Here is a 27,926-nt window from a genome sequence, read left to right on the forward strand (position 1 = left end):
GGCCTCACCTGTAGCCTCTCCACCCTCCAAGTTGCTCTGCCAGCCTTCTTCGCAAACCTCACTCCTGGCTGGAAGCCTGTGGGCGGCAATATAGTTATGAACACAGGAAATTTATCACAAGCGAGGTGCACAGACAAAGCAGTACATCGTTGGAGACACTACCTCACTGGCAGGCACTTTACACTGCTGACTGACCAATGCGCGGTCTCCTTCATGTTTAGCATTACCCAGCAAGATAAGATCAAGGATGAAAAAAATCGCCAGGTGGAGAATCGAGCTCTCCACCTTTAATTATGACATACTGTATTGGCCTGGTAAACTCAACAACCCTCTAGATGCGCTCTCCAGGGGGACTTGCGCCAACATACAACTGGACAGGCTGTAGAGACTCAAACTTGTCAAAGCTCGCTTGAGGAGATTCGTTCCATGACCCGAGCCTGCCCAATGTGCGCTGAGTGCAAGCCCCACTTCTTCCGTCCAAAGAACACACATCATCAAAGCCACCCGCCCTTTTGAGCGTCTCAGAATGGACTTCAAGGGGCCCCTACCGTCGACCAACTGTAATACCTACATCCTTACGGCCATCAACGAGTACTCTCGCTTCCCGTTCGCTGTGCTCTGCTCGGAGATGACAGCCTCATCAGTCATAGAGGCCCTGCATAGCATCTTCGCCCTCTTCGGGTACCCCAGTTACATCCACAGTGACAGGGGATCCTTGTTTATGAGGTCAGAGCTGCGGTAGTACCTTCTGGAGCGTGGTATTGCTTCAAGCAGGACCACCAGCTATAACCCACGTGGTAATGGGCAAGTCGAAAGAGAGAATGCCACCGTCTGGAAAATAGTTATGCTTGCCCTCCGATCCAAATGTCTGCCCCACCTCTCGCTGGCAGGACATGTTCAGTAGTGCCCTACATTCCATCTGCTCCCTCCTATGCACTGCAACTAATGCCACCCCCCATGAAAGGATGTTCTCTTTCCCGAGGAAATCCGAATCGGGAACAGCCATACGACGCCATGTCCGGTACTCAAAGAATGACCCCTTGGTTGACCGAGTGACTCTGCTCCTTGCGAACCCCCATTATGCCTACGCTGAGTACCCGGACAGGCGGGAGGACACAGTCTCAGTAAGGGACCTAGCCCAAGCTGGATCAGGCGCAGCAGTGCTTTCAACCCAACCTTCCTTGATTCCTTCTGCCCCAGGTCATGTGCTTGAACAGAGGGACCAGCACTATCCCACCAGCTCAGGCCAGACAGCCGACAATGCATTGGGGAATTGAGCGAAGCAGTGGCCGCATCCTACGAGCCTGCTGGCAACACGACTCCAGCGACCCCAATCCCGGCACCACGGTGGTCATGCCGGATGGTCAGTCCCCCTGACTGGTACAGCCCCTAACCTCCACCGGGCCCTTTTTTTTAACAGCCCTCCATCCACCCCGGGGTCAGTTCTCAAAGAAGGGGTGAATGTGATAGTACAGATTCTATCATCAAGGTATATATGTACAGATTGTAGTGTAGAATGACTGTGATTGGCTGAGAGCGTAGCTACACCTACTGGCAGGTCATTCTGGACTGGTCGACCTACATGTGATATGCTCCAGTCTTTTAGTTTATAAAAGCCTTGGTTTGGATCGACAAGTCTTTGGTTCTTTCGACACGCTCGACACCCTCCACACTATGTTCCTCTCCCCCCACTTCTATCCAGATGAGGCAGATTTTCACGTGCACTTCGGCTTACCTAATACATTCAGAGCACCTGGTGTGACCTCTTCCACATTGGCGAAACCAACCATAGATTGCCAAGTCCCTGCTCTGTTTGCAGGTCAAAGCTGAAACTTGGTTGCCAGCCCCTTAATTACCCTCACCTTTTTTGCACAGACTAATCCTCATTCTTATTCATTCCCAGAGTGAGGCTTAAAGTACTTGAGGAACAACAAATCATATTTCTCCCAGATAGCCTTAAATCCACTTCTTTCCACATCATGTTCAGTATCCTGTCACCTTTTGGCCTCTCCCAAATCTATCTTTTTCACCCATTGCCTACTTTGTCTCCCCTTCCTATTTCCCTCTTGCTGAAAGGCTCCAATTTGAAATTGACCACTTCTCTTTATGGGCGTTGCCTGATCTGCTGTCCCTATAGCCTCTCTGATTTCTCAACAATCTAGTGACTGCAGCTTTTGTGCTTCTCTTTTTTTTCCCCCAAAGATAAAGTTCATTAAGAAACATTGAAACAGAAAGTTGCAAAAAAAATTAAGGGGCTTGAGGCTTGAGGATCAGTTGATAAAGTGGAAATGTGTAATTAAAAGGAAGATTGCGGCATTTTAAGAGGAACCAGTGATCCAAGTTTGTGCAGGTAATTAATGTACTGGAAGCAGGAAAATGATACAGTGGCACACGGCTGAAGAAAACTTTAAAAGGATAGTGTGGTTAATGGATCCAATTAAGGAATGAAATTTATGAAATATAATTGTAATGCTGCCCTGATTACTAATATTGGTTGGCTAGCCTGGGGCAATACACTGATGTATATTATAGTTTGGGCCCATCTTACCTGAGAGCTGGATTGTATCACTGGCAGAGAAATGGTTTGACAGACAATCCAAATCTTATAAGTAACTGCTTAAATTTAATTACCTATGAAATAGTTCTCGCATTTTTACTTTATTTTTTCTTTCAGCTATTGTCTAAAATCTGAAGGAAGCTCAACAGCAGTCTCCACCTCTAATGGCTCCTCAGGGCCACCTGCCAAAGTTTGTCTTGTTTGCTCAGATGAAGCATCTGGATGTCATTATGGTGTTCTTACTTGTGGTAGTTGCAAAGTTTTTTTCAAGAGAGCTGTAGAAGGTAAGATGTGGGTCTGTCTATATACTATTAGATAAGATGGACAAAAGCAATTTTTTTAATGTAAATCCATGAGTGCGGACTTTGCAAACGTATAAAAAGTATTGCAGAAGGAAAATTAAAACGAAAACATGGTGAAATTTACTTGTACTTAAAGATGATTACATAGTATGTGAATGATGGAAATGGGCCACTTGCTTCAACAACACTATGCTCCCATCTTTTTTCATTTAAATTTATCAAATAATATTCTGTTCCCTTTTTCAGTTATTCGGCCTCCTGAATATTAGATCCATACAATTTCCTTTCATCGCTCACTGGTAATGAGTTTCACAATTGAACCTCTCTTCTCAATTCCTCTTGGTGACCTCCTTGTGTTAATGACCTGTAATTACAATCTATCCTTGAAGTAAAACTTTAGGCTTTTTCAGGTGCATTCTCTGCTAAGAATGCGCCTGAAGTAGCAGAAGCGGGCCTTTAAATTACATTTCAGGTGGCAGCGTTGAAAGCATAGCGCGGGCCACTTGAAAGGACAGCTGCGCTGGGGTGCGCATCTGAGCGCATTCTGGCTTCTGTCCCTTGGGCTGTGAAGTCAGGATGGCTGGCTGTCAGCTAGGACAGACAGTGCGGAGATGTCCCGCGCAGGACGTCCCCAAACTGATCCCACTGCCCCGCTCTCTCCCCATTCTTGAAATCAGTCCCTATATTGTGGGGCAGCCAGCGCTGGCTGTCAGCACAGGGATGTCCCCACACTGATCCCACTGCCACACTCTCTCCCCACTCACGGGGCTGGAGCGGCCAGCGGGGGGGGGGGGGGGGGGGGAGGAGGCTGGAGCGGCCTACGGGGGCTGGAATGGCTGGCGGGGAAGAAGGAGGTGCTTGAGTCCTGTACTGGCATTGTTTCGGCCAACCCCCTTCTCCCCCGCTGGCCGCTCCAGCTCCCTTCTCCCCACTCCCGAAATCAGTCCCCACAGTGTGGGGACTGCCCGTGCTGGCCGCCCGACAGTGTGGGGACTGATTTCGTGAGTGGGGAGAGAGCGGGGCAGCTGGATCAGTGTGGGGACATCCCATGCGGGACGTCCCCGCGCTGACAGCCCGCGACAATGTTGGGACTGAGAAAGGAGCTGTCAAGCGCTGGCCAGCTGTCATCCAAATGCAGCCACTTTTAGGCGGCGGGGAGACCACTGTGCTGCGGGGATTATCCCTCTCGGAGGAGGGTTACCAAGCTCGCCTTGCAGGCACCTCCTGCACATTCACGTGGCCTTCGCACAGCTGCATTTTGCCAAAATATGCAGCTTTACAAGCAGAGAAATTGGCCACCTGAAAGTGCCTTTTCTTTCTGTATCTATTCTATCAAAACATAGAACATAGAATAGTGCAGCACAAGACCAGGCCCTTCACCCATGTGTCTGTGCCAAACACAATGTTCACATCAAACGAAAAATCTGCTGCTTTGTACTTGATGGATATTCCTCCATCCCTTTCATATTCATGTGCCTATCTAGAAGCCTCTTAAATCTTCCTTCACCACTACTCCTGGCAACCTGTTCCAGGCACCTACCTTTCTCTGTTTTTTAAAAAAAAATGTTTGTCCCACACATCTCCCTTCCTCCCATCACTTTAAGCAAATGTCCTCTTATATGTGATGTTTTTGTCTTGGGGAAAATATTGAGCGTCCACATTTGGTGGTGAGGGTAGAGCCCACAAGGAGTAAACACTTGAACAATGTTTGTAATAATCTCACGAGCATACAGATAACCTGAGCTACAAGTACCCATGGAAAGTATCAAGAACTACTGAGGGTTAAAACATACAATACTTGCCATCCATCCCCTAACTTACTAGCATGGCAGATGGATGAAAGTTATCCAGCTATCCTATGAGTGTACAGTTAAACCGGGTGATTTACCCACGTATTCCCCAAGACTGAGCTGTCACCTCTTTTACAGCATGTGCCTCTCAATTGGTCCTCCAATATTGCCCATGGATCGCACCCAGGAGCGGGCTCAGAGTATCCTCAGAAATAGCTCATTTTTGTACACCCAAGGGCTATAGGCCAGCCCAGGTATTAACTCATGTGACTTTAGGTTTGGAACATGGCCATTAGAAAGTGGTGTTGGCTTTGGGCCGATCTGATATTCATGGACATGGGGAAGTGTACTTTGATCACCAATGAAGTGAACCTCCCTGTTGCACCACTCTATCAAGGTGTTTATAATTTTATCTATCTCTATTCTTTTAATCTAACTTTAAGATGGTGCAAGAAATTTAAAGGATCTGATAAATAGATCAAAACATCATTAACAAATAAATTTATTTTATATTCTTCCTGATTCACCTTAATACCAATGATCTTTGAATCCTGTCTTATTAATTCAACTAAAGGCTCAATTGCTAAAATAAATAAAGCTGGTGACAATGGACAACTTTGTCTCCTTCATCTAGATAACTGAAAAGTTACTGAGACTTGACCATTAGACACTACTTTCGGACTAGGATTCTTACATAACTTTTTAACCCAATCTATAAATATTGATCCTACCCAGATTTTTCCAAAACTTTAAAGATGAAACCCTATTCTAATCTATCAAATGCATTTTCTGCATCTAAAGCCACAGCAACACTCAAATCTCCCCTCTTTTGAGCTATATCTATTAAACTAATCAACCTAGGTACGTTATCTGCAGATTTCTGATCTTTAACAAATCTATTTTGATCCTTATGTTCTAACTTTGGGAAATACCTTGCCAATCTACTTGCTAATATTTTAGCTACTATCTTATTATAATCAACATTTAATAATGAAATTGGACTATATGATGCTGGTTTCAATGAATCTCTATCTTTGGTATCATAGTAATAATTGCAGTTGAAAAGGAATCAGGCAGAGAATGTACCTTCAATGCTTATTTTATACTTCCATAAATGAAAATATCAAAAGATCTTCAAATTTTTTAAAAAACTACAGGGAAACCATCTTCACCTGGTGACTTATTACTTTGTAATTAACTCATTACTTCACTAACTTCCTTTACTGTTTAAAGTAAGTAGGTTTATTTGAGATAAAAATTTATTAATCTTATTTTCATCATGAACTGATTCCAATTGGTATAATGCAGAATAAAAGTCCTTGAATGAATCATTTATTTCTTGCGATTTATACGCAATGATCCCTGAACTTTTTAAAAACTGCATTAATTGTTCTAGATGCCTGTTCTGCTTTCAGTTGCCATGCAAGAACCTGTGTGCTCTTTCTCCTTTGTTCTCTGAATGTTTTAGTTCTATACGTCTGAATTATATTGTATTTGAGTTTTTTATTAATTCTTTTCTTCAGAAATTTTATTTTGTAACTCTTTTCCAACTTTCCTATGTGCTGTTACAATTGATTTGTCTCTTATATATAATCTTTCTTAATTTTAGCTGAATAGCTTATAATTCTTTGGCTTGGCTTCGCGGATGAAGATTTATGGAGGGGGTAAAAAGTCCACGTCAGCTGCAGGCTCGTTTGTGGCTGACAAGTCCGACGCGGGACAGGCAGAGTGAATCCCATATAATAAATTTATTGTCAACTGAACTAGAATTTATTTCTAAAAACAATTATTTGTTTTCTTATAAAATCACAGAAATCCACTATTTTCAGCAACACGGTATTAAGCCTCCACTTATAAGGTGAACCTTCTTTCTCAGAATTAAACTTGCCAAATAAAATTGGAGAATGATCAGATAATATCCTAGCTTTATATTCAACATGATTAATTGTGCTGAAATCAAAAAGAAATCTATTCTCGAATAAGAATCATGTCTGTGTGAATAAAAAGAATAATCTCTAGGATTCAGACCGCCAAATATCTATTAAACTTAATTATTTCATCAAACTTAATGTAATCTTGGCTGCTTTAGCTCATTACTGATTTTGTTGATTTATCCATTATTGGATCAAGACGACAATTAGAATCACCCCCTATTAATACCCTTTCATGTGATTCAGCTAAATCAAAAATGAGTCCCTTATAAAATCTTCATTGTCTATATTTGGTCCATAAATACTCATAAGTATCCACATTTCAGAATAAATTTGACAATGAACCAAGACGCATCTCTCCACAGGATTTTTTTTAATTAATATTGCTACTCCTCTTCCTTTAGAATTAAAAGATGAAGCCACCACTTGACCCACCCATTCCCTTTTTGATTTTAAATGTTCTTTCTCTGTCAAATGAGTCTCTTGTAAAAATGCAATATCTACTTTCATCTTTTTTTCATAAAAGCAAGTATTTTTTTCCTTTTAGTTTTATTGTTCAGCTCATTAATGTTAAAACTAAGAAAGTTTAGTGAATTTTTCCTATCCATTCTCTTAGATTCAAATCTCTTTCGGTCCCATTCTCCCAACCAACTCCTATGAAAATCTCTGTCCCACAAGGGTTTTTAACATGCAGAACACAGAACTCACAAACCTTCTTCAAAATAGGGTTTCAACAAGCTGTCAGCTTGCCATGTCTGCAGAAAACCAGTTCGTTCTCTCTCTCTCTCTCTCTCATTCTCTCTCTTGTTCTCTCTCTCTCGTGTTCTCACTCTCTCTCGTGTTCTCACTCTCTCTCTTGTGTTCTCACTCTCTCTCTTGTGTTCTCACTCTCTCTCGTGTTCTCACTCTCTCTCGTGTTCTCACTCTCTCTCGTGTTCTCACTCTCTCTCGTGTTCTCACTCTCTCTCGTGTTCTCACTCTCTCTCGTGTTCTCACTCTCTCTCGTGTACTCACTCTCTCTCGTGTTCTCACTCTCTCTCGTGTTCTCACTCTCTCTCGTGTTCTCACTCTCTCTCGTGTTCTCACTCTCTCTCGTGTTCTCACTCTCTCTCGTGTTCTCACTCTCTCTCGTGTTCTCACTCTCTCTCGTGTTCTCACTCTCTCTCGTGTTCTCACTCTCTCTCGTGTTCTCACTCTCTCTCGTGTTCTCACTCTCTCTCGTGTTCTCACTCTCTCTCGTGTTCTCACTCTCTCTCGTGTTCTCACTCTCGTTCATTCTCGTTCTCTCTCTCCATGCTTGCAAAACCTCATGATTTTCTTAGAACAGCAAATGGGAACCAGACAGATTGCGGAACCAGACCCAAACTTCTGAGTCTGTTTATCTGTTGCTTTCAAAACAATAATCCATTTACACCTGCTTTTGAAATTCTTTAGTAAAGTATTCTCCTTGTTTTATTGTCTTTGCAAAGGCTCTCAGTGCCTGCATGACTCACTTTCAGCAAAGCTCTTGTATTTTAAATGAGATCTGTTTTGTGAAGTGTTTGTGTTTGTTTGTGACCTACACTACCCCCACAATATATCTCCTTCAAAAACATGTCTATATAAAATATGATATAATCCATCACATTAGGTCCCTTATTTTGTCTTGCACTTTGAACCACTAATCTTAATTTTTATCTTTATCTTGATAACGTAAACATTTAATCAGTATACTATAGGTAGTTGAGTTGGCAATGGCTTCCTCCTTCTATGATCTCCCTCCAATTCAATTCCATTTGGAAAATTTTCTTCTCTTAGAACTCTAGGAAATCATTTTTGAAAAATTCCATGGATTTTTGCTTCCTTTAGAATATTCTTTTAAACCAACAATAACATTATTTTGTTTACTTTGATATTTCAATATATCCTTTTCCATCATTTCCTTCCTCTGCTTTTTCCAGATTCTGAACTCTCAACCTTCTTAATTCTATCCGTACAAATATCCTCATCACTTTTGACCATCTGCACATTCAATTCGATTTTCTGAACTTTTTCATTAACTTTATTAACTTCTGCAGCATATTTCTTCATATTACTTCTATGTCCATATCACTTCTGATGTTCTGTATCTCTCCTCTTAAAAGCTGAAATTGCCCATCATTAATGAGGAAAGCTCTGTATTGTTGAGCTTTGACCTCTGAAGAACTCCCACATCCTCTTCTTCATCTTCATCTGATTCTTCTTGATCTCTTTTTTCCTCTTGATCACTACCTGTCAGAAAAATGGATGTTTCTGATAGCATTTCTGATCCAGGTTGCAGTTCCTTGGTTCTGAAAGCATTTCTAGTAGTGGCACTGTCAAGTCTCCATTCAGAAGCAGTTTCTTTAATAATTTATTTATAGTTTTTCCACTCAAACTCCAACAATTGTCATAATCAATATCAACATAATGTACATTTCATACTTGTTAATTCCATATAATCTTCTCAAAGAGTTTATCCCCACCCCCCCCCCCCCCCATCACTGAACACTTAACACCAAACTAATACTTACACATAATAACCAAAAAAAATAGCAGCAAAGATAAGAAACTTATATTTAGGGATTATGGGATTATCATGTCTCAGCATTCAGTGCGTACTGTGGCTTTCCCTGGCTAGAATGGGATAGAGCCCCTCCGCTCCCCCACCAATTGAGGGGTGGATTAGGATGTTAGGGTAGTAAGGCATGGTGGTCCATACTACATTTGTGTTTTAAGTAGGGCTGCCAGACCTTCAAAAAAGTACTATATTGTTTCCTTGGATTGTAGATAATATTCTTCAGGGGAACACAGCTCTGCATTTCTCTGTTCCAGCGTTCAGTGCTCAGGCAACTGCTATGCACTTCCTGGCCACCACCAATGCAATCATGATTAATTGAACTTGAAATTTGGACAGCTTCACAATAAGCCTTGCGTCTATTATGTTTCCCCAACAGGAACAGCTCTGGGTCTGTGCGAATTCTTTACCGATGTTTTTTTCCAGGCTTCACCCAATTCCACCCAAAAGGGTCTCACCTTGGCACATGTCCAGGTTGCATGCACAAAAGTTCCTGTCGCAATGCCACATCGAAAACATTGGTCTGATAATTCAAGTTTAGATCGGTTTGATTTTTGTGGCGTCAGGTACAGCTGGTGCAGAAAATTGTATTGCTCCAGCCTGTACCGCGCATTGATGACTTCAATCATGCTGATCTGGCACAGATTGGATCAGCACAGTTCACAATCATTATTCCTGAGTCAGACTCCCACCTCTGCCTCAACTTGTCAGGGCCTAATTTAGGGCCTTTTGTGTGGAACAAGAAATACATTGCCGAAATGAACTTCTGTGTGCTCCCCCTTTGAATCATGATTTCTGTAGAAAAGATCTTATCTGAAGGTAGTAGTGGAACATCTTATTTGATAAATTATACTTATTCCTAAATTGTTCAAGCAACATTAGCTGCCCCTGCTTGTAACAGTCCTCCACGCACCTGATGCCAATACGACACCAGGTGTCCAGGATCTTGTTACCCACTGTCAATGGTATTAATCTATTTGGAATCAGGGGTGTTTTTGGAGACAGCTCTACTTTGGTTCCTACATACTGGTTAATTTTGTTCCAAATGAGGATTATTTGTTTTAATATGAGACTTCCTTTCTTTTCTGATAGAAATTTAATGTCCCATTTATAAATAAAAGTCCTCTGCTACCTGTTCGTCTATCACATGCAGGTTGATTTGTGCCCAGGATGGTATGACTCCCCCCTCGAAGAGAGAGTGGTGATGTATCAAAACTGGGCTGCCAATAGTATTTTTAAAAGTCTGGCATTCTCAATCCGCCCAGGCTATAATCTCAGGTCAGTTTTTCCATAGAGACCCTGGCTACCTTTCCATTCAGAGGCATATTCTTCCATTTCATGCATGTGCACTACAGTTTGATATTCTTCAGGTGAGATCTGTACAGCTCCAGCGCCATCTCCTCCAGTTCCCAGGAGGGGTGGCGCTGTTGCTGGCTTCAAGTAAGCCGCCATTGCTCGTCGTTGAAAAGGCTCCAACATTAAGGTAGACTGCATCTTCTCCATTTTGTTTGTATCTTTACTTACAGTTTTCTTATTTTCAGCCATCTTCTTTCCTCTACTAGCCATGCCCAGCACCATGCAGGTGGGTTCCTTAGTAAACGTTGATTTTTAATTTTTTTTATTTTCAGGCTTTGACTATTCCTCCAGGAGAGTTCTAGATCCACCTCCTTCCCTCACGCCATTACACACTGCACACCCCACACCCCGCCCCCAGTTATTAATAAAAACATTGTTTTGAAATATCCCATTGTCTTGATGATTTCTTCTGCTGCTGTTCTCAGTCGTAACAGCTCTGTCATTCAATCTGATTATGGCTGATCTGATGATAGGCTCATCGCCACCTACCTGCCTTTCCCTTAATTCTCTTACTATGTAAAAATCTATCCAAACGTCTCAAGTATATTTACTGAGGTAACCTCTACTGCTTCAATGGACAACAAATTCCACAGATTCACTGCCCTCCTCATCTCTGTCCTAAATCTACTACCCTGAATCTTGAGTCTATGTCCCCTAGTTCTGATCTCCTCCACCAATGTAAACAACATGCCTATATCTATTTTATCTATGCCTTTCATAATTTTATGTTTCTATAAGATCCCCTCCTATTCTTCTAAATTCCATGACTACAGTCCTAGCCATCTCGATCTTTCCTCATACGCTAACCTCTTCATCCCTGGAATCAACCTGGTGAACCTCCTCTGCACTGCCTCCAAAGCCAGTATATCCTTCCTCAAGTAAGGAGACCAGAACTGTACACAGTACTCCAGATGCAGTCTCACCAGTCAGTACCTTGTAGACTTGTAGCATAACCTCCTTGATCTTAAATTTAATCCCTCTAGCAAGGAAGGCCAACCTTCCATTTGCCTTCTTAATAGCCTTCACCGAGCAAAGCAACCTTTGGCGAATCAAGATTGTACAGATGACAAACTGACGATTCAGCATTCACTAGTCCTTGGTGCAAAACATTCCAACACACAACCTGACATAACAGACATACAGACATATAATACATACGCAGGACAAGTATTTCATATATAAAAAATTTTTTAAAAACCATTGTTTTGGACAAATGAGTCTCGGATGATTAGTGTGAGCATTTCCTTTGGTCGTTCAGCATTGTCACTGCCCATGGGATAAAGCTATTTATCAGCCTGGTGGTACTGCCTCTGATCCTCCTGTATCTCTTCCCTGACAGGAACATGCTTCAGAAAACCATTCCAGTATATCACATCGATTGTGGGGGGGGGGGGGGGCAGTGGGAGAGAGGGAGGGAGACTCTGGTGATCATCTCTGCCACTCTTGTGGTCCTGTGGATTGACCTCCAATCCATTTCTCTGTAGCAACTGGACCACACTGTGATGCAGGCAGCCAGGAAGGTCTCGATAAAGCTCCTATAGGTTTAGACTCTACGCCATCTTGCCACGCCACCCCCCGCTCCTATAGAAGGTTGACATAATGGGGCCGATAGCCTTTCCCACTTCAGTCTTCTCAGGAAGTGCAGTCACTGTTGCACCTTCCTGATAAGTGAGGAGATGTTGAGTATCAACGATAGGTCACTAGTAAGTGAACACCAAGGAGGGGGTGTGTCTATGTGAAGGACTCAAACAGATGTGTTTTGGTTGAGCTCTCCCTGAAGAGTACTAAATAGATGGTCAGAACTTGAAAATCAAGATTTATTTCATCAAAAATAGAGAAATCGAGCACGAAGAAGCCAAGGCGTCCGAGAACAAAGATTGAGAAGCTCCTATTCAACTGGGAACATTGGGCTAAAGTACAAAAGGGAGTGGTGCAAAACTAGCGAGTGGACTGGCAGAACCAGGTAAAACTGGAGAGTCAAGAGTTGAGCATCATCCTGGAAAAAATTGAGAATTTGAGTAACCGATATGATGGAGAAAATGGCCAAAATAAAAGATTGTTGGAGAGAGTGGGTTGAGCAGAGATCAAATTGATGAAAACGCATGAAAAACTCGAGATTTTGGGGGGGGGGGGGGGGAAAGCCAAAGAATAGGAGTTGGATAAACAAGGACTGCTTGACAAAACTGAGCAAATGGAGAACTTTAGTCGACAAAATAACGTCTGAATTATTGGACTAAAGGAAGGAATTGAGGGAAGAGACCCAGTGAACTTTTTTCAAAGTGTCAGGAGAAGACAAATTTGGAGAAAATGTGCATCTCGAGAGAGCTCACAGAACACTCAGATACAGTAAAGCCGGTGATCAGAGACCAAGGCCAGTTCTGGTGAGACTTTGAAGCTACCGAGAATGGAAGATAATTCTGGGAGCAGCGTATGATTACTCTAAACAGAATAATGGCCCACCTGAGGTAGATCTTGAAAAGGTACTATTTTTTTCAAGATTTTAGCCTGATCTTGATTAAACAAAGAAAAGAATTTGAAGAGAATTACATTTAAAAACTTTGAAGGTCGAAGTAGAAGAAACCAGTGATTTTTCAAGAACAAGAGGAAAGTGGAAGATTTTCTGCAAAGTTTATAAAGAAGCAAAGATCAAGGTTGCTGATCAAGATTGTGAAAATATTTATAATGGAACTAAGTAAAAGTAGTAAAGGTTGTTTTTTAAAATTATTTTTATATAACTGTCTTGTACAGTAAAACCTCATTAGAACCTGGTAGTTGGGGTCCAAGATATCATAACGCATTACAACCGAGTCGCGAAACAGTCAGAGTGCCCACAGATAATCAAACCCAAATATTACCAGTTTTCGAAGGATCCACTATCTATAACTAACAATTTCAATGAAAGGAACCAAGTGCATTCTTTTAATATTGATATTCTGAATTTTAATCAACCTCCAGAACTCAATGAGATACACAGATTGGGACCGTTCTTCAAGAAACCGCCAGGCTCTAGTGAACCGATGCAGACTTGAAAGGCCGACATGGCCTGTTTCCGCTTCGTAAATAGTTACATGGTTATTTGCAAAGATTGGGTTCCATAGACACCCGCGCTATAAGCAATTCCGCGGATTAACGAATGGCGTTCTAACGAGGTTTCAGTGTATTTATTGTTTAAAAGCAAAGTGTATATAGGAATGCTCATGGAGAAGTCAGTAAAAGGAAAAAAATCTGGGTAAAGTAGTAGCAGGGTGGAAACTCCGGTCTTTGTGAAAGTTTCAGTTCACCAATCTGTGGAGATATATTGGAGAGGTGAGAACATTGACGTATTTGGTGAAAAAATCCTGAAACTTAAAATATTTGAAAATAAAATGTAATTCCCCGTTTAAAGTCGGTGTTTCAGAGCAGAATGTTGGTGCTTTGCCTTTCATCATTGCAGTTCGGGTTTTTAATTTTGCTCTTATTCTCCAGTTGCTTCCCAGTAATTAGTAAACCACTCTTAAATGTTGTCTCAAATATAAATAGCTCTAAAATGATAATTGAAGAAAGTTTACCTTGAAAATCAAGAAAAGCTGAATAATGAATGATTTGCTGTGATTCTTCGTTGAGTTTTAAGAGAACTTTTCTGAATAATGCAATAATTACTGTCAAGTTGTAGTGGCTTTCAACCATTATACATGTTTTGATCTTTATAAGTTGTTCACCATTTGCTATAAATTTCAAAATTCAAATTCCTTCATTGCAGCCCACAGTGAACACTTTTTAATTCCATGTTCAGATCTAGATGCAAGCTTGCAGAAAAACCAGGATGTAATAACTTCTGCACTCAGAGGGAAATGTCATCCACTCACTGCGAAAGATAAGAAAATTGTCTTTTGTAATCCCTGTTACATTTTCTAGTGTCTTTTTCCTTTACCTACATTTAATCTACAGACCTCTGATAATTTATTTCAGTGCTGACTTGAACTGGTGTTTTATCTTCTCCACGGTGGCTCAAGCAAATCATTCATTAAATGGCACCTTGTGTTTTGAAGGGATTGAATTCCCTTTTTATTGATTAATAAAAATTGAATAAAGGTTGTATTAATTTTAAACCTTGTTCTCATTTTGGTCTTTTTGCACCTCCTTAGATTTTCATTTTTATTGATTTTCTAACAATCCATGTCTATTGGTCATATTGTTCCTTGTAATTATGTAGGTGTTTTGGTTAAATATTGTAATTTATGTCATATGTTCACAATGGTAGTTTAAATATATAAATAGAGCTTTTACTTTTCTAGAGATGTATTTGTTTTATAACGTACTATTTAATCATCCCACAAGTTCACCTTTATCATTGCCCATTGCTGTTCATCACTGGTTTAAATTTAATACCCTAGTTTGTGATTTTTTTTCTCATGATTCTTAATATCAAATTCAGTGAAGTCATTATTTTTACTAAAATAATTCTTGTTTGTTGTTCAAAATCAAATTCAGTATGGTCTCTTGGGTTATCAAGTCTGGATTACTTGTCAACACTGGGACACTACTCAAAGTACATACTGAAATTCTGGAGACACTGGTCAGCAAATGCTGGTATCTGGAGCAAAGAAACAAATAGCTAGAGGACCTCATGGGTCAAGCAGCATCTGGTCTGATTCAAAGTTTCTTTATTGTCATGTACAGAAAATTGTCATCCACAAAATTGCCTTCTGCCTGCCCTAAGGCAGACAAAGAGTTGCCATTAGTGTAGCCTGATGCCCTTTGCAGTTAGAAAGAAAGAGAAGCAAAAGAGAGTCCCCGAGTGTCCATGCATTTGTGTCCAGCCCTCCTGCAGCTGCATAGACTCCTGTTCGATTCATCAGCAAACCTGAGCTCCAGATCCAAACCTCCTACACGATCAGGAAGCCTTCAGCGCCAGAAGCCCTTTGGAAGCCCTTCTTGCCCTCAGCACCCTCTCGAATCCCAGTTCCCAAGACCCATTCTCCAGCAGCCTGCACTCCGTTTGGGTGCCCTGACCACAGGTTGTCCGCAGCCTATGTGGCTCGCTCAACTACTGAGCCCTACACTGATCAGCTGCTGTGGTCACCATCTGTAAGGTTGTCTCCTCTGCTTCTCCTTTCAACAGGGGATGTTCTTCCCATTTTTGGTCCCCTGAGCCAGTCAACTGCTCCTCAAGAATCTTCAAGAATCTTCAATCCTTCGTAGCTGCTGCCATGCACCTCTGCAGCTGCAGGATTTGCAAATGCCATCAACTCCTCTAAAAGGCCATTCAAAGCCTACACAAAGCCCCCCCCCCCACCCAAAGAAAATGGCCACGGCCATGAAAACCAGGCAATTGAACTTTTCCAGCAGTGCCGTTACAGCAGATCTCCAAATGACATGTCAATTATCCCTTTAGCTCCACTGGTGCTCCTCAGCTTGCTGAGATTCGCTAGTTGTTTGTTTTTTGCATCTTGGTATATTGTTGCCTTTTAAGAGCTGCGTTATTCTGATTTTACCCAATACTATGTCTCCATTTTAAAATACCTATTTGTTTCTAGTTATGTCGTCAATGCCTACATTTTAAAAACCTTATCAAAACACATTTAACAGGACTGTGGATAATTCTTTTAATGGTAAAGCATCCTCAGGTAATTCTTCAGTAGACAGTCATTAAAATTCCACACAGCAATGCCATACTAACATATCTTCCCGCAGTATCAACTTGCCCAAATCGATATTTACCCCTCTTACTCCTTTTGTCCAGCTCCCACCCACTTCCCTTTCTTTTCTTTTCAGGCATCTACCCTTCTTAGCTTTCTTCTCTCTCCCCCCATCACTTCTCAGCTTCTTTCCTACTCTCTGAGCAGTATCCACCTATCACCATTTACTTGTTAGCCTGTACTTCTTACCCTTTCTCCCTCCTCTTCCCCTCTCCCCACCATTTTATTCAAGCATCTACCTGTTTTTTCAGATATCTGATGAAGAACTCAGGCCTAAAACAATGATTGCCATTTGCTTCCTAAGGATACTGCATGTCCTGCTGGGTTTTTCCATAACTTTTGTGCATTGTATTCAACCCCAGGTGTCTGTATATTTTTACCTGATCATCTGAACTGAAATTTCTGTTTTATCTACTATAATTTTGTCATTTAGTAGGATTTATTTTCCTGTTTCAAAATTTCTGTTTTCCAAAGTATCTACAATTTCAAGTGTTATCATGCAGTCTCGCTGAAGGTGACTGCATTTGCCTTTTGCAGTGGTTTACCTCTGAACCAATAGAAAATGGTAATATTAGTTCTGGTTGTGATTTTCTCCTTGATTTAATTCCACTGTTTTCCTTGTAGGACAGCATAACTATCTTTGTGCTGGAAGAAATGACTGCATCATTGACAAGATTCGCCGAAAAAACTGCCCAGCTTGTCGTTTTAGAAAGTGCCTCCAAGCTGGGATGAACCTCGATGGTAAATTTGGTTCAGCTGTATTCAAGAAATAATGTTAATTTAGAAAATCCAAGTTTAAATGTTGGTAATCTTGGATGTCCTTCCATCTAAATCAGAGAAGTTTAGCCTGTAAGTTTTGTAATTATTAAGAATCCAAATGATTTGATGATTTTTTTAAATATATAATGAAGGGATTAGCGTATAAGGAAAAAATGTTGACTCTAATTATATTAGAGCATACTGGTACCTGGATTATATGACTTAAACCAGATAAATAATTTTGGTTTCCTTTTCTAAGGAAGATTATGGTTATTTTATTCCAGCATAAGGTTACCTCGATTACTGGATTGAAGTGATTGCTTGTGAGAAGAAGTTCAAAGAAACTCTATGCATAAAATTTTAGAAGAAAAATATAGACGAAGCAAAGTCAGGTAGTTGAAAGGAAGATGCTGGATTGTTGATGGCATCTTATTAATTTGGAGGCTGTAAAGAACAACAAACAGAAAGAAAATGTACTGTAACTGTGAAATTCAGAATATAGAGATTACGAGAAATCTAAATTAAAGGAGAGTGCGGGGGACGCCCAACATGCCGGTTAGCTTTGCTAATGAAAGAAAAATTGAATTACCAGTACATTATAACTGGTCAACAAAAACAATCTGAAAATAATACAAAAAAACTCACTTTCATTTTCCCATCTTCCCCCCACCCACCTAAAAAAAGTAGTTGATACATTTTAATCTGACAAGTGTACCCAGCATTCCCTTCTCATTTTCCAAAGCTGATTAATTCTGTCACAAACTGTAAATGTTGTCTATCTGAAGTTGTTGAATTGAGTGTTGAGTAGAGAGTTGTAGCACTCATATTGTCCCTTGAGCATGTATTGGATATTGTTGAAATAGTCTTCAAGACCAAAGGCAGAGAAATCGGATAGCAAATTAAAGTCATAGGCTGTTTGGAAGCTCGGTCGCCATTACAAATTGAACAGTTGTTTTGCAGAGCAGGTGAATGAGAACTCTGCAGATGCTAGGGAACTAATGTACTCCACAAAAGTACTGGAGGAACTCAGCGGGTCAGGAACTAATTTATGATTTGGTTTTGTATGTACTTTGTCAATCCATTCTTGTCCATGTTTGCTGATTGCTTTGCTCCTGAACAATGCTGTCACTTATTTCCCATTCCCAATCGCCACTGAATGGTGGGGGCAGTTAAGAGTCAACAATCTGTCTTTTAATTAAATTATGATCTGTTAATACATGTTGTCAGTCACAACTGGGATATCTCTGTGGGATAAAATGTTTTGAAACTCTGCAGTAAAACTAGAATTTTATTTATAGCTCGGAAGACAAAGAAGTTGAATAAAATGAAGGCACCACATAACACCACCTCAGAAATTACAACAAAGACAACATCATCACAGGACTTTTCTTTAGTTCGCTCTGCAGTGCCTGTTTTGAATCCATCCATAATATCGATCCTTGAGATAATTGAGCCAGATCTCTTATACGCAGGATATGACAGCGCTCTCCCTGATACGCCTAATCGGCTTCTGACAGGATTGAATAACTTGGGTGGGTTACAGATGATCTCAGTTGTGAAATGGGCAAAAACTTTACCAGGTAAGTGATTCTTAATTATGTATTTTTCATTTGGAAAGAATAAATAAAGGAAAATCTTCAACCATTACTTTTTCTAGGCTGGGAGCCATGATTCCATGTAGGTAGACTTGTATAAAAAAAAATTATATTGTGCCTAAAATTGTTCTCCATAGTCAAAAAGTCAATACTAAGTTACTACTTAGATAAATCACTTTGCATGTACAATAAATTAGCAACCTATTCCTTGACCACATGGATGACAATTGACTGAGTTAATTTAAACCTCTATTTCACTTTGTTTCACCTTGATTGTCATAACTTTAACAGTAATGTATTTGGGATTCTTCTGTGACTGGACATCGGGACCTGTCGTTTCATTATGCTTTGGAAGCTTTATGATTGATGCCATTCTTTATTTGAAATTGGAGTTTATTTTCCAATACTTGGGAAGATTAAGCATACTTGAGAACACTGTAATGTCATTTTCCAAACTGTGCCTAATGATCGAGAGTTGGTCATTTTTAGCTGGATCGGATTTATCTTTTTATCCTTGGGAAGTGGACATACTTGGGAATTTCTCTGCATTATTTCTGGAAAACAATATTATAATTTTACTAGAACAACTAGCTAGAGGAGCAATTGCTTTTCAAATGTCATTCGCTGCAGTCAGCTGCTCATTAACATCATAGGGGATTGAATGGAATAGGCAGAAGAATTATTTCAGTGATAATAGGAATCTTAAGCGAAAGCAGAGATAGATCATCTACTTGATCCATATGGCTGAAGATAATTTGTGAATGCACCAATCTTTTTTATCACACACATTAATGAAGAACATACGCTTGGATTTGCATACTTGTGTTAACTATTTAATTTGTCACCAGCATTCCTGACTAGATGTAGCTGGAGTGCAGAGATTTGATATAATCTGTTGACTGAGATTATTTAAATCTCTATTTCACCTTGTTTTTGCTCTTTTGCCACATGTATCTTCCCCACTTGGGCATCTCATTTTTCAATATACACCCTGTACTTGGTGTGACAACTAGCTTGTCATTTAAAACTTTTCAGCATTTTTATGATCTTACTCAGTAAATCGGTCATCATTCATGGAGAAAGAAAGTTAAATTTTCGTTATGTTGACCAAATGAAAATCTACCACATTTTCTGGTTCTATTTGCAGCATCTAATTTTTTTTTGCTTTTTAATGCTTCCAGCCTTCTTCATTGAAACAGATTTGACCCACCTCCCACTTGATTGTAACAGTAGAGTGAGGGATGAGTTGTAGAGATTGGAAATAAAACCAGAAAATGTGCCACATTCATGAGCAACAGATTCTAACCCATTTAATACAATTGATAGAAAATGTCCTTGATACAAAGACAAGATTTTGTTTCATGAGGATTATACCGTGTATAATCAAGTATAGCTGCGCTAATCACTCATCAGGTTGAGTTTTGAAGAACATGGCTAATAGGCTAGGCCTGTGGCAAGTGATGAGCACATCGATATGAGGGATGACTACATCTTATCTGCTGTGATGGGCAGGTGCAGCTACAGCAGGTAGGCTCATAAGAATGTGGTCATCCCTCATAGTAGTTTGCTCATCACTTGCTGCAGATCAGCCTTCGAGCCATGTTCTTCAAGACTCAACCTGCTGAGTGATTAATGGTGCTATACTTGGTGTTCATGATTTCATGCTTCTTCCAAACATTTGTTCAAATTAAGAGACCTTTTGATTAAGGAGGATGTTCGGTGGAAATCAAGAAATTTCTCTGGCTTGAGACTTAAGAGTGTTAGAATTAAAATTGAGCCAGGAGGACACGCACCTATATTGGTGCCACTGCACCACTACCTTTGCAAGTCTAGCCAAGATGTATGCTGAGGCTTTGGTTTGAAGGATTTGGGCAGGATTCTCTGGTATTAGTGAAGTGCCAGTTGATGAAGTAGACAAAGACAATGTGGTCAAACAATAATCATGGGTTTTATTAGCAGAAACTCGTGGAATAATAATGAAAGGCAATAGATGCATATACAGTTATATCCAAGGGGAGTGTCCTTAACAGTAGAGATGATGCACAGCCAAGTTAGTACAGCAAGGCTCGCCAGAGGGAGGAGACAGGCAGCTTGGCAGACATTTACCACAATTAGCACATCAGGCACTTTCTTGACTAGCCTTGGGATAGTTCTCCCAACTTAGACACCAGTTCCCAGAGGTATGTAGGGGAAAACTTTGTAAGGTTGATTTGGTTGGCGTTTACGTTTGATAGATGCCCATTTTCATGTTGGTGGTCTATTGGTTTTATGATTCAACTGGTAGCTGTGATAAAACTGACTGGCATCTTGGTTTGCAGTTAAGAATCTGCCACTTTGCTGTCCATTTACAGTGATCTTTGGCCAGAAGATGATAGGATTCCCCTTTTCCTTTCTTGAACATTGGCTACTCTTGATAAATAAGAATAAAACAGTAAGAGACATCGCCAAAACCTTAGAATTAACAAAATCAATTTTTGGAACATCATTAAGAAAGAGCTTATTGGTGAGTTCAGTAATCGCAAAAGGACAGGTAGGCTAAGTAAGTCCTCCACTGCAAATTACATAAGAATTCTCATCATATAACCATAGAACATTGCAGCACAGAAACAGGCCCATTTGGCCCTTCTAGTCTGTACCAAACCATTTTTTTTGCCTAGTTCCACTGACCTGCACCCAGTCAGTAACCTTCCATATCTCACCCATTTATGTACCTGTCCAAATTCTTCTTAAATTCTAAAATTGAACCCACGTACACCATTTCAGCTGGCAGCTCGTTCTACACTCCCATCACTCTCTGTGTAAAGTTCGCTCTCATGTCCCTCCTAAACTTTTCCCCTTTCACTCTTAACCCATGACCTCTGGTTTGTATCTCACTATCTCACAATGGAAAAAGCCTATCTACATTTACTCTATCCCCCTTATAATTTTAAATACCTCTTTCAAATCTCCCCTCATTCTGCTACTCTCCAGGGAACAAAGGCCTAACCTGTTTAACCTTTCCCTATAACTCAGTTCCTGAAGTCCAGGCAATATTCTAATAAATTTTCTCTGCACTCTTTCTTTCTTATGGATACCTTTCCTGTAGTTAGGTGACCAAAACTGCACACAATACTCCAAATTTGGCCTCAACAATGTCTTATACAACTTCACCATAACATCCCAACTCCTATACTCAATACTTGGATTGATGAAGGCCAATGTGCCAAAAGCTCTATTTACAACCCTATCCATCTGTGACGCCACTTTCAGGGAATTATGTACCTGTATTCCCAAATTCCTCTGTTCTACTGCACTTCTCAATGCCTTACCATTTACTATGTATGTCCTTTCCTGGTTTGCCCTTGCAAAATGCAATACCTCACATTTGTCTGCATTAAATTCAGGATGTAGGCATAAAGGAACTGCCCAAGATCCAAAGCACATCTGTGAAACATGGTGTTGCTGGTGTTATAGCCTGGGAATGTATGACTGCTACAGGTACTGACACACTTACCTTCACTGATGATGTAACTGCTGATGACAGGAGCAAAATGAATTCTGAATTGTATAGAAACATCTCATCATCTTACAGTCGAGCAAATACCTCCAAACTCGTTAGATGGCACTTTGTCATATAGCAAAACATTGATCCTAAATATAGTGCTAAAGCAACAAAGGAGTTTTTCAAAGCTATAAACTGGAAAATTCTTAAATGGCCAAATCAGTCACCCGATCTGAAACCAATTAAGCAGGTCTTCCATATGCTGAAAATAAAACTTCAGGGGACCAGCCCCCAAAACAAGCAGAAGTTGATCATAGCTGCAATGGAGGCCTGGCAGAGCATCATGAGAGAAGATAAGAAAAAACATTTAAAGTTTATAAATTACAGACTTCAAGCAATCATTGCATGTAAGTGATAAATAGCAAAGTACTAAACATGACTTTTTCAATATACGTATCATTGCTATGTCCCAAAGATTATGGATCCCTTGAAATGAGGGGACTATGTATATTAAAAAAAATGCTATAATTTCTACATGGTCAAACCAATATGTATACAAATGCCCTTAAATAAAATCTGGAATGTGTACTTTAATCACATATGAATTATTTGATTACAAATGTAAAATTGGAGCACAGGGGCAAATAAAGGGAAAAAAATGTCTATCCCAAATATTATGATGTGCACGTATATCTGATGGCTTCAGATTTGATTCTATGACATAGATTTTAAAGACAATGTACATGAATTTCTACACTTGTTGGAGTAACAATATTTGTTTGGGAAATTAAACATTTGATTTGAAAAGGGTACTTTGTGCTGTACTGTTCTATAATTTTAAAGTCATGCAAGTAGGATCATGCAAAGTATTGGTTTCTTTTTACAGGATTCAGATCCTTGCATCTAGATGACCAAATGATCTTGTTGCAGTATTCTTGGATGTCTCTCATGGTTTTCAGTCTTGCTTGGAGGTCTTACAAACACTCTAATAGCAACCTGCTCTACTTTGCACCAGACCTAATTTTCAATGAGTAAGTATTACATTCCAATTTTGCATGGATTTTACATTTCAGTGTTGTAGTTTTTTTTAAATTCTTTTTTCATTTTTAATCTTGCTAATACAGTTTAAAATGAAAAGGGAAATGAGTGAAGCTTTCTGCATCACACTCAAGCAGTATAGGCAATCAGCCTCTCAATCCTTCTTCACCATTCAACATTGACATGGATTACCCAATCTTAGTCTCAACACCACATTCCTATGTCCTCTCCCCAAACTGTAGTTCAGTTGTTACCACCTTGACTATATATAGTGACCTTGCTTTCTAGTTCTTTCAGTTAGAGAATTCCAAAAGCTTCAATTCTCTTGAGTCCTCTGAGAGAACATATTCCTCATTTCCATCTTAAATGGGTGATTTTTTTAAATTTTAAATGAGCAAACTGTTAAGCTTATGAATGATGCCAATATTGATGATATGGTGGATAAGGAAGGTTATTTGAGATGTAGATAAAATGGGAAATTGGGTCAAGGAATGGTAAATGGAATTTAACTCTGATAAATGTGAGGTTCAGTTTCACTTCGGTAGGTTAAACCAGGAATGGACGTACAGTAAATGGCAGGATCCTAGAGAGCTTTTCAAGAACAGAGAGACCTTGTAGTGCAGATATATTATTCCTCCAAAGTGGCAACACAGGAAAACAAGCATTCTTGCTTTCATTGGTCAGGACATTGAATACGGGAGTTGAGACCCCATGTTACCCCATTGGTGGGACTACAGTCTCAGTTCTGGTTACTCAGCTATGGAAAATATATAATTATTAGAGGTTTATAAATTTTGAGGGGCATAAATAGGTAAATAGACTTAGTATTTTTGCCAAGGTAAGAGAATCTTTAAGATTGGAGGACATAAATTTAAGGTGAAAAGAAAAAATTTAAAGGGGACCTAAATGGTGCCTTTTTTACATAGAGGATAGTGGGCACGTGGAATGAACTGCCAGAGGGAGGTAGAGCCAGGTACAGTTGCAATGTTTAAGACATTTAGACAGATACATGAATAGGAAAGGTTTGAAGGGAGGTGGGACAAACACTGTAAAGTTTAGGGTAGACAACTTGGTTGCCATGAACAAGTTGGGCTAAAAGGCCTATTTCCATGCTTTAAAATCTGTGACTCTGACTTTATTCTCTGATGAAAGTGTTAAAAGTTTTTAAAGTGTTAAAATTAGATATGAGTCATGTTAAGTTATATTATAAAATGTATAGTTGTCTATTTGGTGAAATGATAATTCTTGCAAATTAGAGATTTTGAACTGAAATTTGGTTTCAACTGGTTTGAACTGTGAAAGAAATTAAAAGTTCATCAATAATTAACCAAAGCTGCTTATTGGGAGCCAGTTAACAATTAATCAGCTGTAAATAGGGAACTGAGTCCTTGCTTGTATTGTGGTTATGGTTCAAACGTTTATGAAAGTACAAATATAAATGGAATATTTGAAACAAAATGTGAGGTAGAGAATTTGAGTGGAGGGTGTCCTGATGTAATTTCAGTGTTTGTATGCTCAAGGCAGTAAGTAATTAAAACTTTATCCAGTGTTTGTTTATATTTTTTTTAACCAATAAGTGAAAGAGTCTATAATATTTTCTAGTCATGAAATTACAAGTTGTTTCTTGAAGTTCATTGCATTTGAGTTAGTGTCATAGAGTGATTTAGCATGAAAACAAACTCTTCAGCCAGGCACATCCATGCCAAATGAGGGGCCTAACTGAGCAAGTCTCATTTGCCTGTATTTGCCCTATGTCTCTCTAAACCTTTTTGATGCATATACTAATGTATTTTAAACTTAACTGTTCTTGCTTCTCTCACTTCCTCTGGCACTTTATTCCAAATAACCCCACCCTGTGTGTGGAAAAACCTAGCCTTTTAAATCCTTCCTGCCTCACCTTATACCTATGCTCTTTAGTTTTAGGCTCCTCAAGGCTTTCTAAACCTCTCAGCCTCCTTCGTTGAAGGGAAGACTGCCCAGCCTGTCCTTTTATAAAGTTTACAGTTTTTATGACAAATGAAAACAACATTTGAAGTTGTATAGAGTGAAGGGTTTAGAAAGATTTAGACCAAATGTAGGCAACTGGAACAAGCCCAGAATGCCACCTTGATCAGCATGTTTGAGTTGGGCTGAGAGGCCTATTCTGGGCTGCTTGAATCTAGGATTTGCAAATTTGCCATTAAAGGATTACATAATTATGAAGATCTTAAAATAAAGCAAATAGGCCAACTTTGTCTCAGATTTTACAGTTGTAATGACAGCAAAACTGTCAGCATTCGCCACTGTTATAATGTGAAACTGATAAGTTTCTGAAATATGCAAATTTGAAGTTACATTTGGATATCCAGCATTACAGATTGTTATTCCTGATCTGGCACATTTTGCAGCTTTCTCCAGTATAATTACTGATTTAATCTACTTGTGAACTATTCTTTTCTTTAACATGCCACAAGGCCAAATGTTTTCAGTGTGAGTCTTTACTAAAGAATAAAGCTGAAAATACAATGTATCAAATTCTGACACTTTAAAAATATTGCTTCATGTTTGCAAAAACATTGCAAATAATAATGAATTTTTACTATTTGTATTGAAAGATTTGTGTATGATATTTCAGATTTTCTATTAAAATGATTTTTATTGAATTTTATCATGCAACCATACATTATACATCCATATAAATTAATTACAATATACTTTTGGATTGGTATCATATATAGAAATAATAATATATGGACTCGTATTCCAATCTAAACAAATAGTGAATAGTTTAAAAAAAGGAAAGGAATAAAGAAATCAAAGGACATGGTTCTATATTGATCCCAAAAATGGCCGAAAATGTTCTGAAAATAGCAATTCAATATTCTGCTACATTGGGCCAAAACCAAAGAGTCTTCAAATCTTTTACATTTGTCACACAATGAGTTGATATCTGGGTAGATTCAAGTGAGCTTAATGTTAGAAAAATGTACTCTATGTACCACTTTAAATTAAATCAAACTGTGCCTAACGCATAGAGATGAGTCATGGATAAGAGCCAAATTCGAAATCCATTCTTCTTCTGAAATAGACATATTAAGATCATTCTCGCATTCAATTTTGATCCTAATTAAAGAGACTGTTTTTAAATTCAATATTTTATAATATAAGGCAGATATTATACCTTTATGTACAAATTGAAATTCAAAAAGTTTGTCTATGAAATTCTGATCTGGAAGATGTGGAAATACTGAAAGCTTAGAATGAATAAAATGTCTAATTTGATAATATCTAATAAAGTGTTTGTTTGGCAGATTAAATTTCATTGTCAATTGTTGTAAGGGTACAAAATTTTGTTGGATAAATAATCGTTAAAAGTTTTAATTCCTAGACAATTCCATTCTTCATAGTTTGCATCTAAAATGGCGGGTTGGAATAAATGATTGAGTAGAATAGGCCTAGTAAATATAAATCCCATAATTCCAAAACATTTCCTAAATTGACTCCAAATCTTTAATCGATATCTCTTTATTAAATTCTTTTAAATTTTCGAATAGAGAGAAGTAAAGATGAGCCCAATGCCACCTGTAAAGAAGTATTCTTAAGGGATTTCAATTCTGTTTCCATCCATTTGGGGCAGTCATGTCTATTATCATATTAACATATTCCTTATAATCATTGCACAATAATAAAATCTAAAATTTGGTAACGACAGTCCTCCATCATTTCCTGTGTTCTGAAAATAACTTATTTATTCTTTGTTTCTTTCCTTGCCATATATATGACATAATAGATTATTCCAATGTGTCAAAGAAAGATTGAGATATAAAAATTGGTAATGATTGAAATAAATATAAAATTTTGGTAAAATATTCATTTTAATCAAATTAATACGGCCAATCATAGTTAGAGAAAGTGGTAACCTTTCAGAGAGTATTGTTTCAGTCTGATTAAATAAAACTAGAAAGGTTTCTTTAGAGGTTTAAAAAATTTTTAGTTATCATAGTACCTAGATATTTCAATTGATCTTTCACTAATTTAAAAGGATAATTAGAATATAGAGTGGGCCTTTTAGTGTTAATAATTTGCTCTTATACAGATTAAGTTTATATCCTGTGAATTCACTAAAGCATGTAAGTAACGATAATATCTTTGGTATGGATTCCTCTGGAATGGACACAAAAAGTAAAAGGTCATCTGCATATAGAGATTACCTATGTTTAATAGATTCTCTAAACAAGCCTCTTAAAAATCTTAATTTGCCCATATAGCTAGTGGCTCAACCACTAAATCAAAATGCAGAAGGCTTAGGAGGCAACCCAGTCTCGTGCCTCATTGTAATTTTAAAATCTTTGTTGAAAATTAGTACGAATTGATGCTATTGGAGACACATATAAAAGTTTTATCCATTGAATAAAATCTGGTCCAAAATTAAATTTTACTGAAGTGGCAAATAGGTATTCCCATTCTACTCTATCAACTACTTTTTTCAGCGTCTAATTAGGGTGAATAGAAGGAGAATATATAATATTAATTAATCTGTGAATATTATGATAAGTTTTATTTTTAATAAAATCCATTTGGTCTATATTTATTATTCCTGGTAAAATATTCTCTAATCTATTTGCTAAGATTTTTGATAAAAATCTTCATGTCCACATTGAGTAAAGAAATTGGTGACAGTTATCAGGAACTTTCCTTTTTTAAAAAAAATCACAAATAATAACCTATATTTTAGATTTTTCAGATTTTAATTTGATCTTAATGTGTATATATTAGAGTTCATTTCACATTCAATAAAATACTTAAAGCATTCATTTAAAAGTTATACTTGTATTTCTTGGTTGCCTTGGAGAATTCTGTAATGAATGATCTGCACATCACAGTT

General features: G+C 38.8%; 1 protein-coding gene across 6 annotated transcripts in view; it reads left to right on the forward strand.

Moving 5' to 3' along the window:
- The window catches only part of LOC138743313 (glucocorticoid receptor-like), a 118,732-nt gene that overhangs the window by 78,961 nt on the left and 11,845 nt on the right, over positions 1 to 27,926 (forward strand). For all 6 annotated transcript variants that reach the window (XM_069898457.1, XM_069898456.1, XM_069898460.1 and 3 more), the window contains exons 3-6: positions 2,675 to 2,841; positions 16,814 to 16,930; positions 18,247 to 18,528; positions 22,911 to 23,055. In XM_069898457.1, coding sequence (XP_069754558.1) covers positions 2,675 to 2,841; positions 16,814 to 16,930; positions 18,247 to 18,528; positions 22,911 to 23,055 — 711 coding nt within the window. The remainder of the gene's footprint in view (positions 1 to 2,674; positions 2,842 to 16,813; positions 16,931 to 18,246; positions 18,529 to 22,910; positions 23,056 to 27,926) is intronic.

Source organism: Narcine bancroftii, chromosome 9 (genome assembly GCF_036971445.1).
Source record: "Narcine bancroftii isolate sNarBan1 chromosome 9, sNarBan1.hap1, whole genome shotgun sequence".
In the NCBI taxonomy this organism is placed as follows: Eukaryota; Metazoa; Chordata; class Chondrichthyes; order Torpediniformes; family Narcinidae; genus Narcine; species Narcine bancroftii.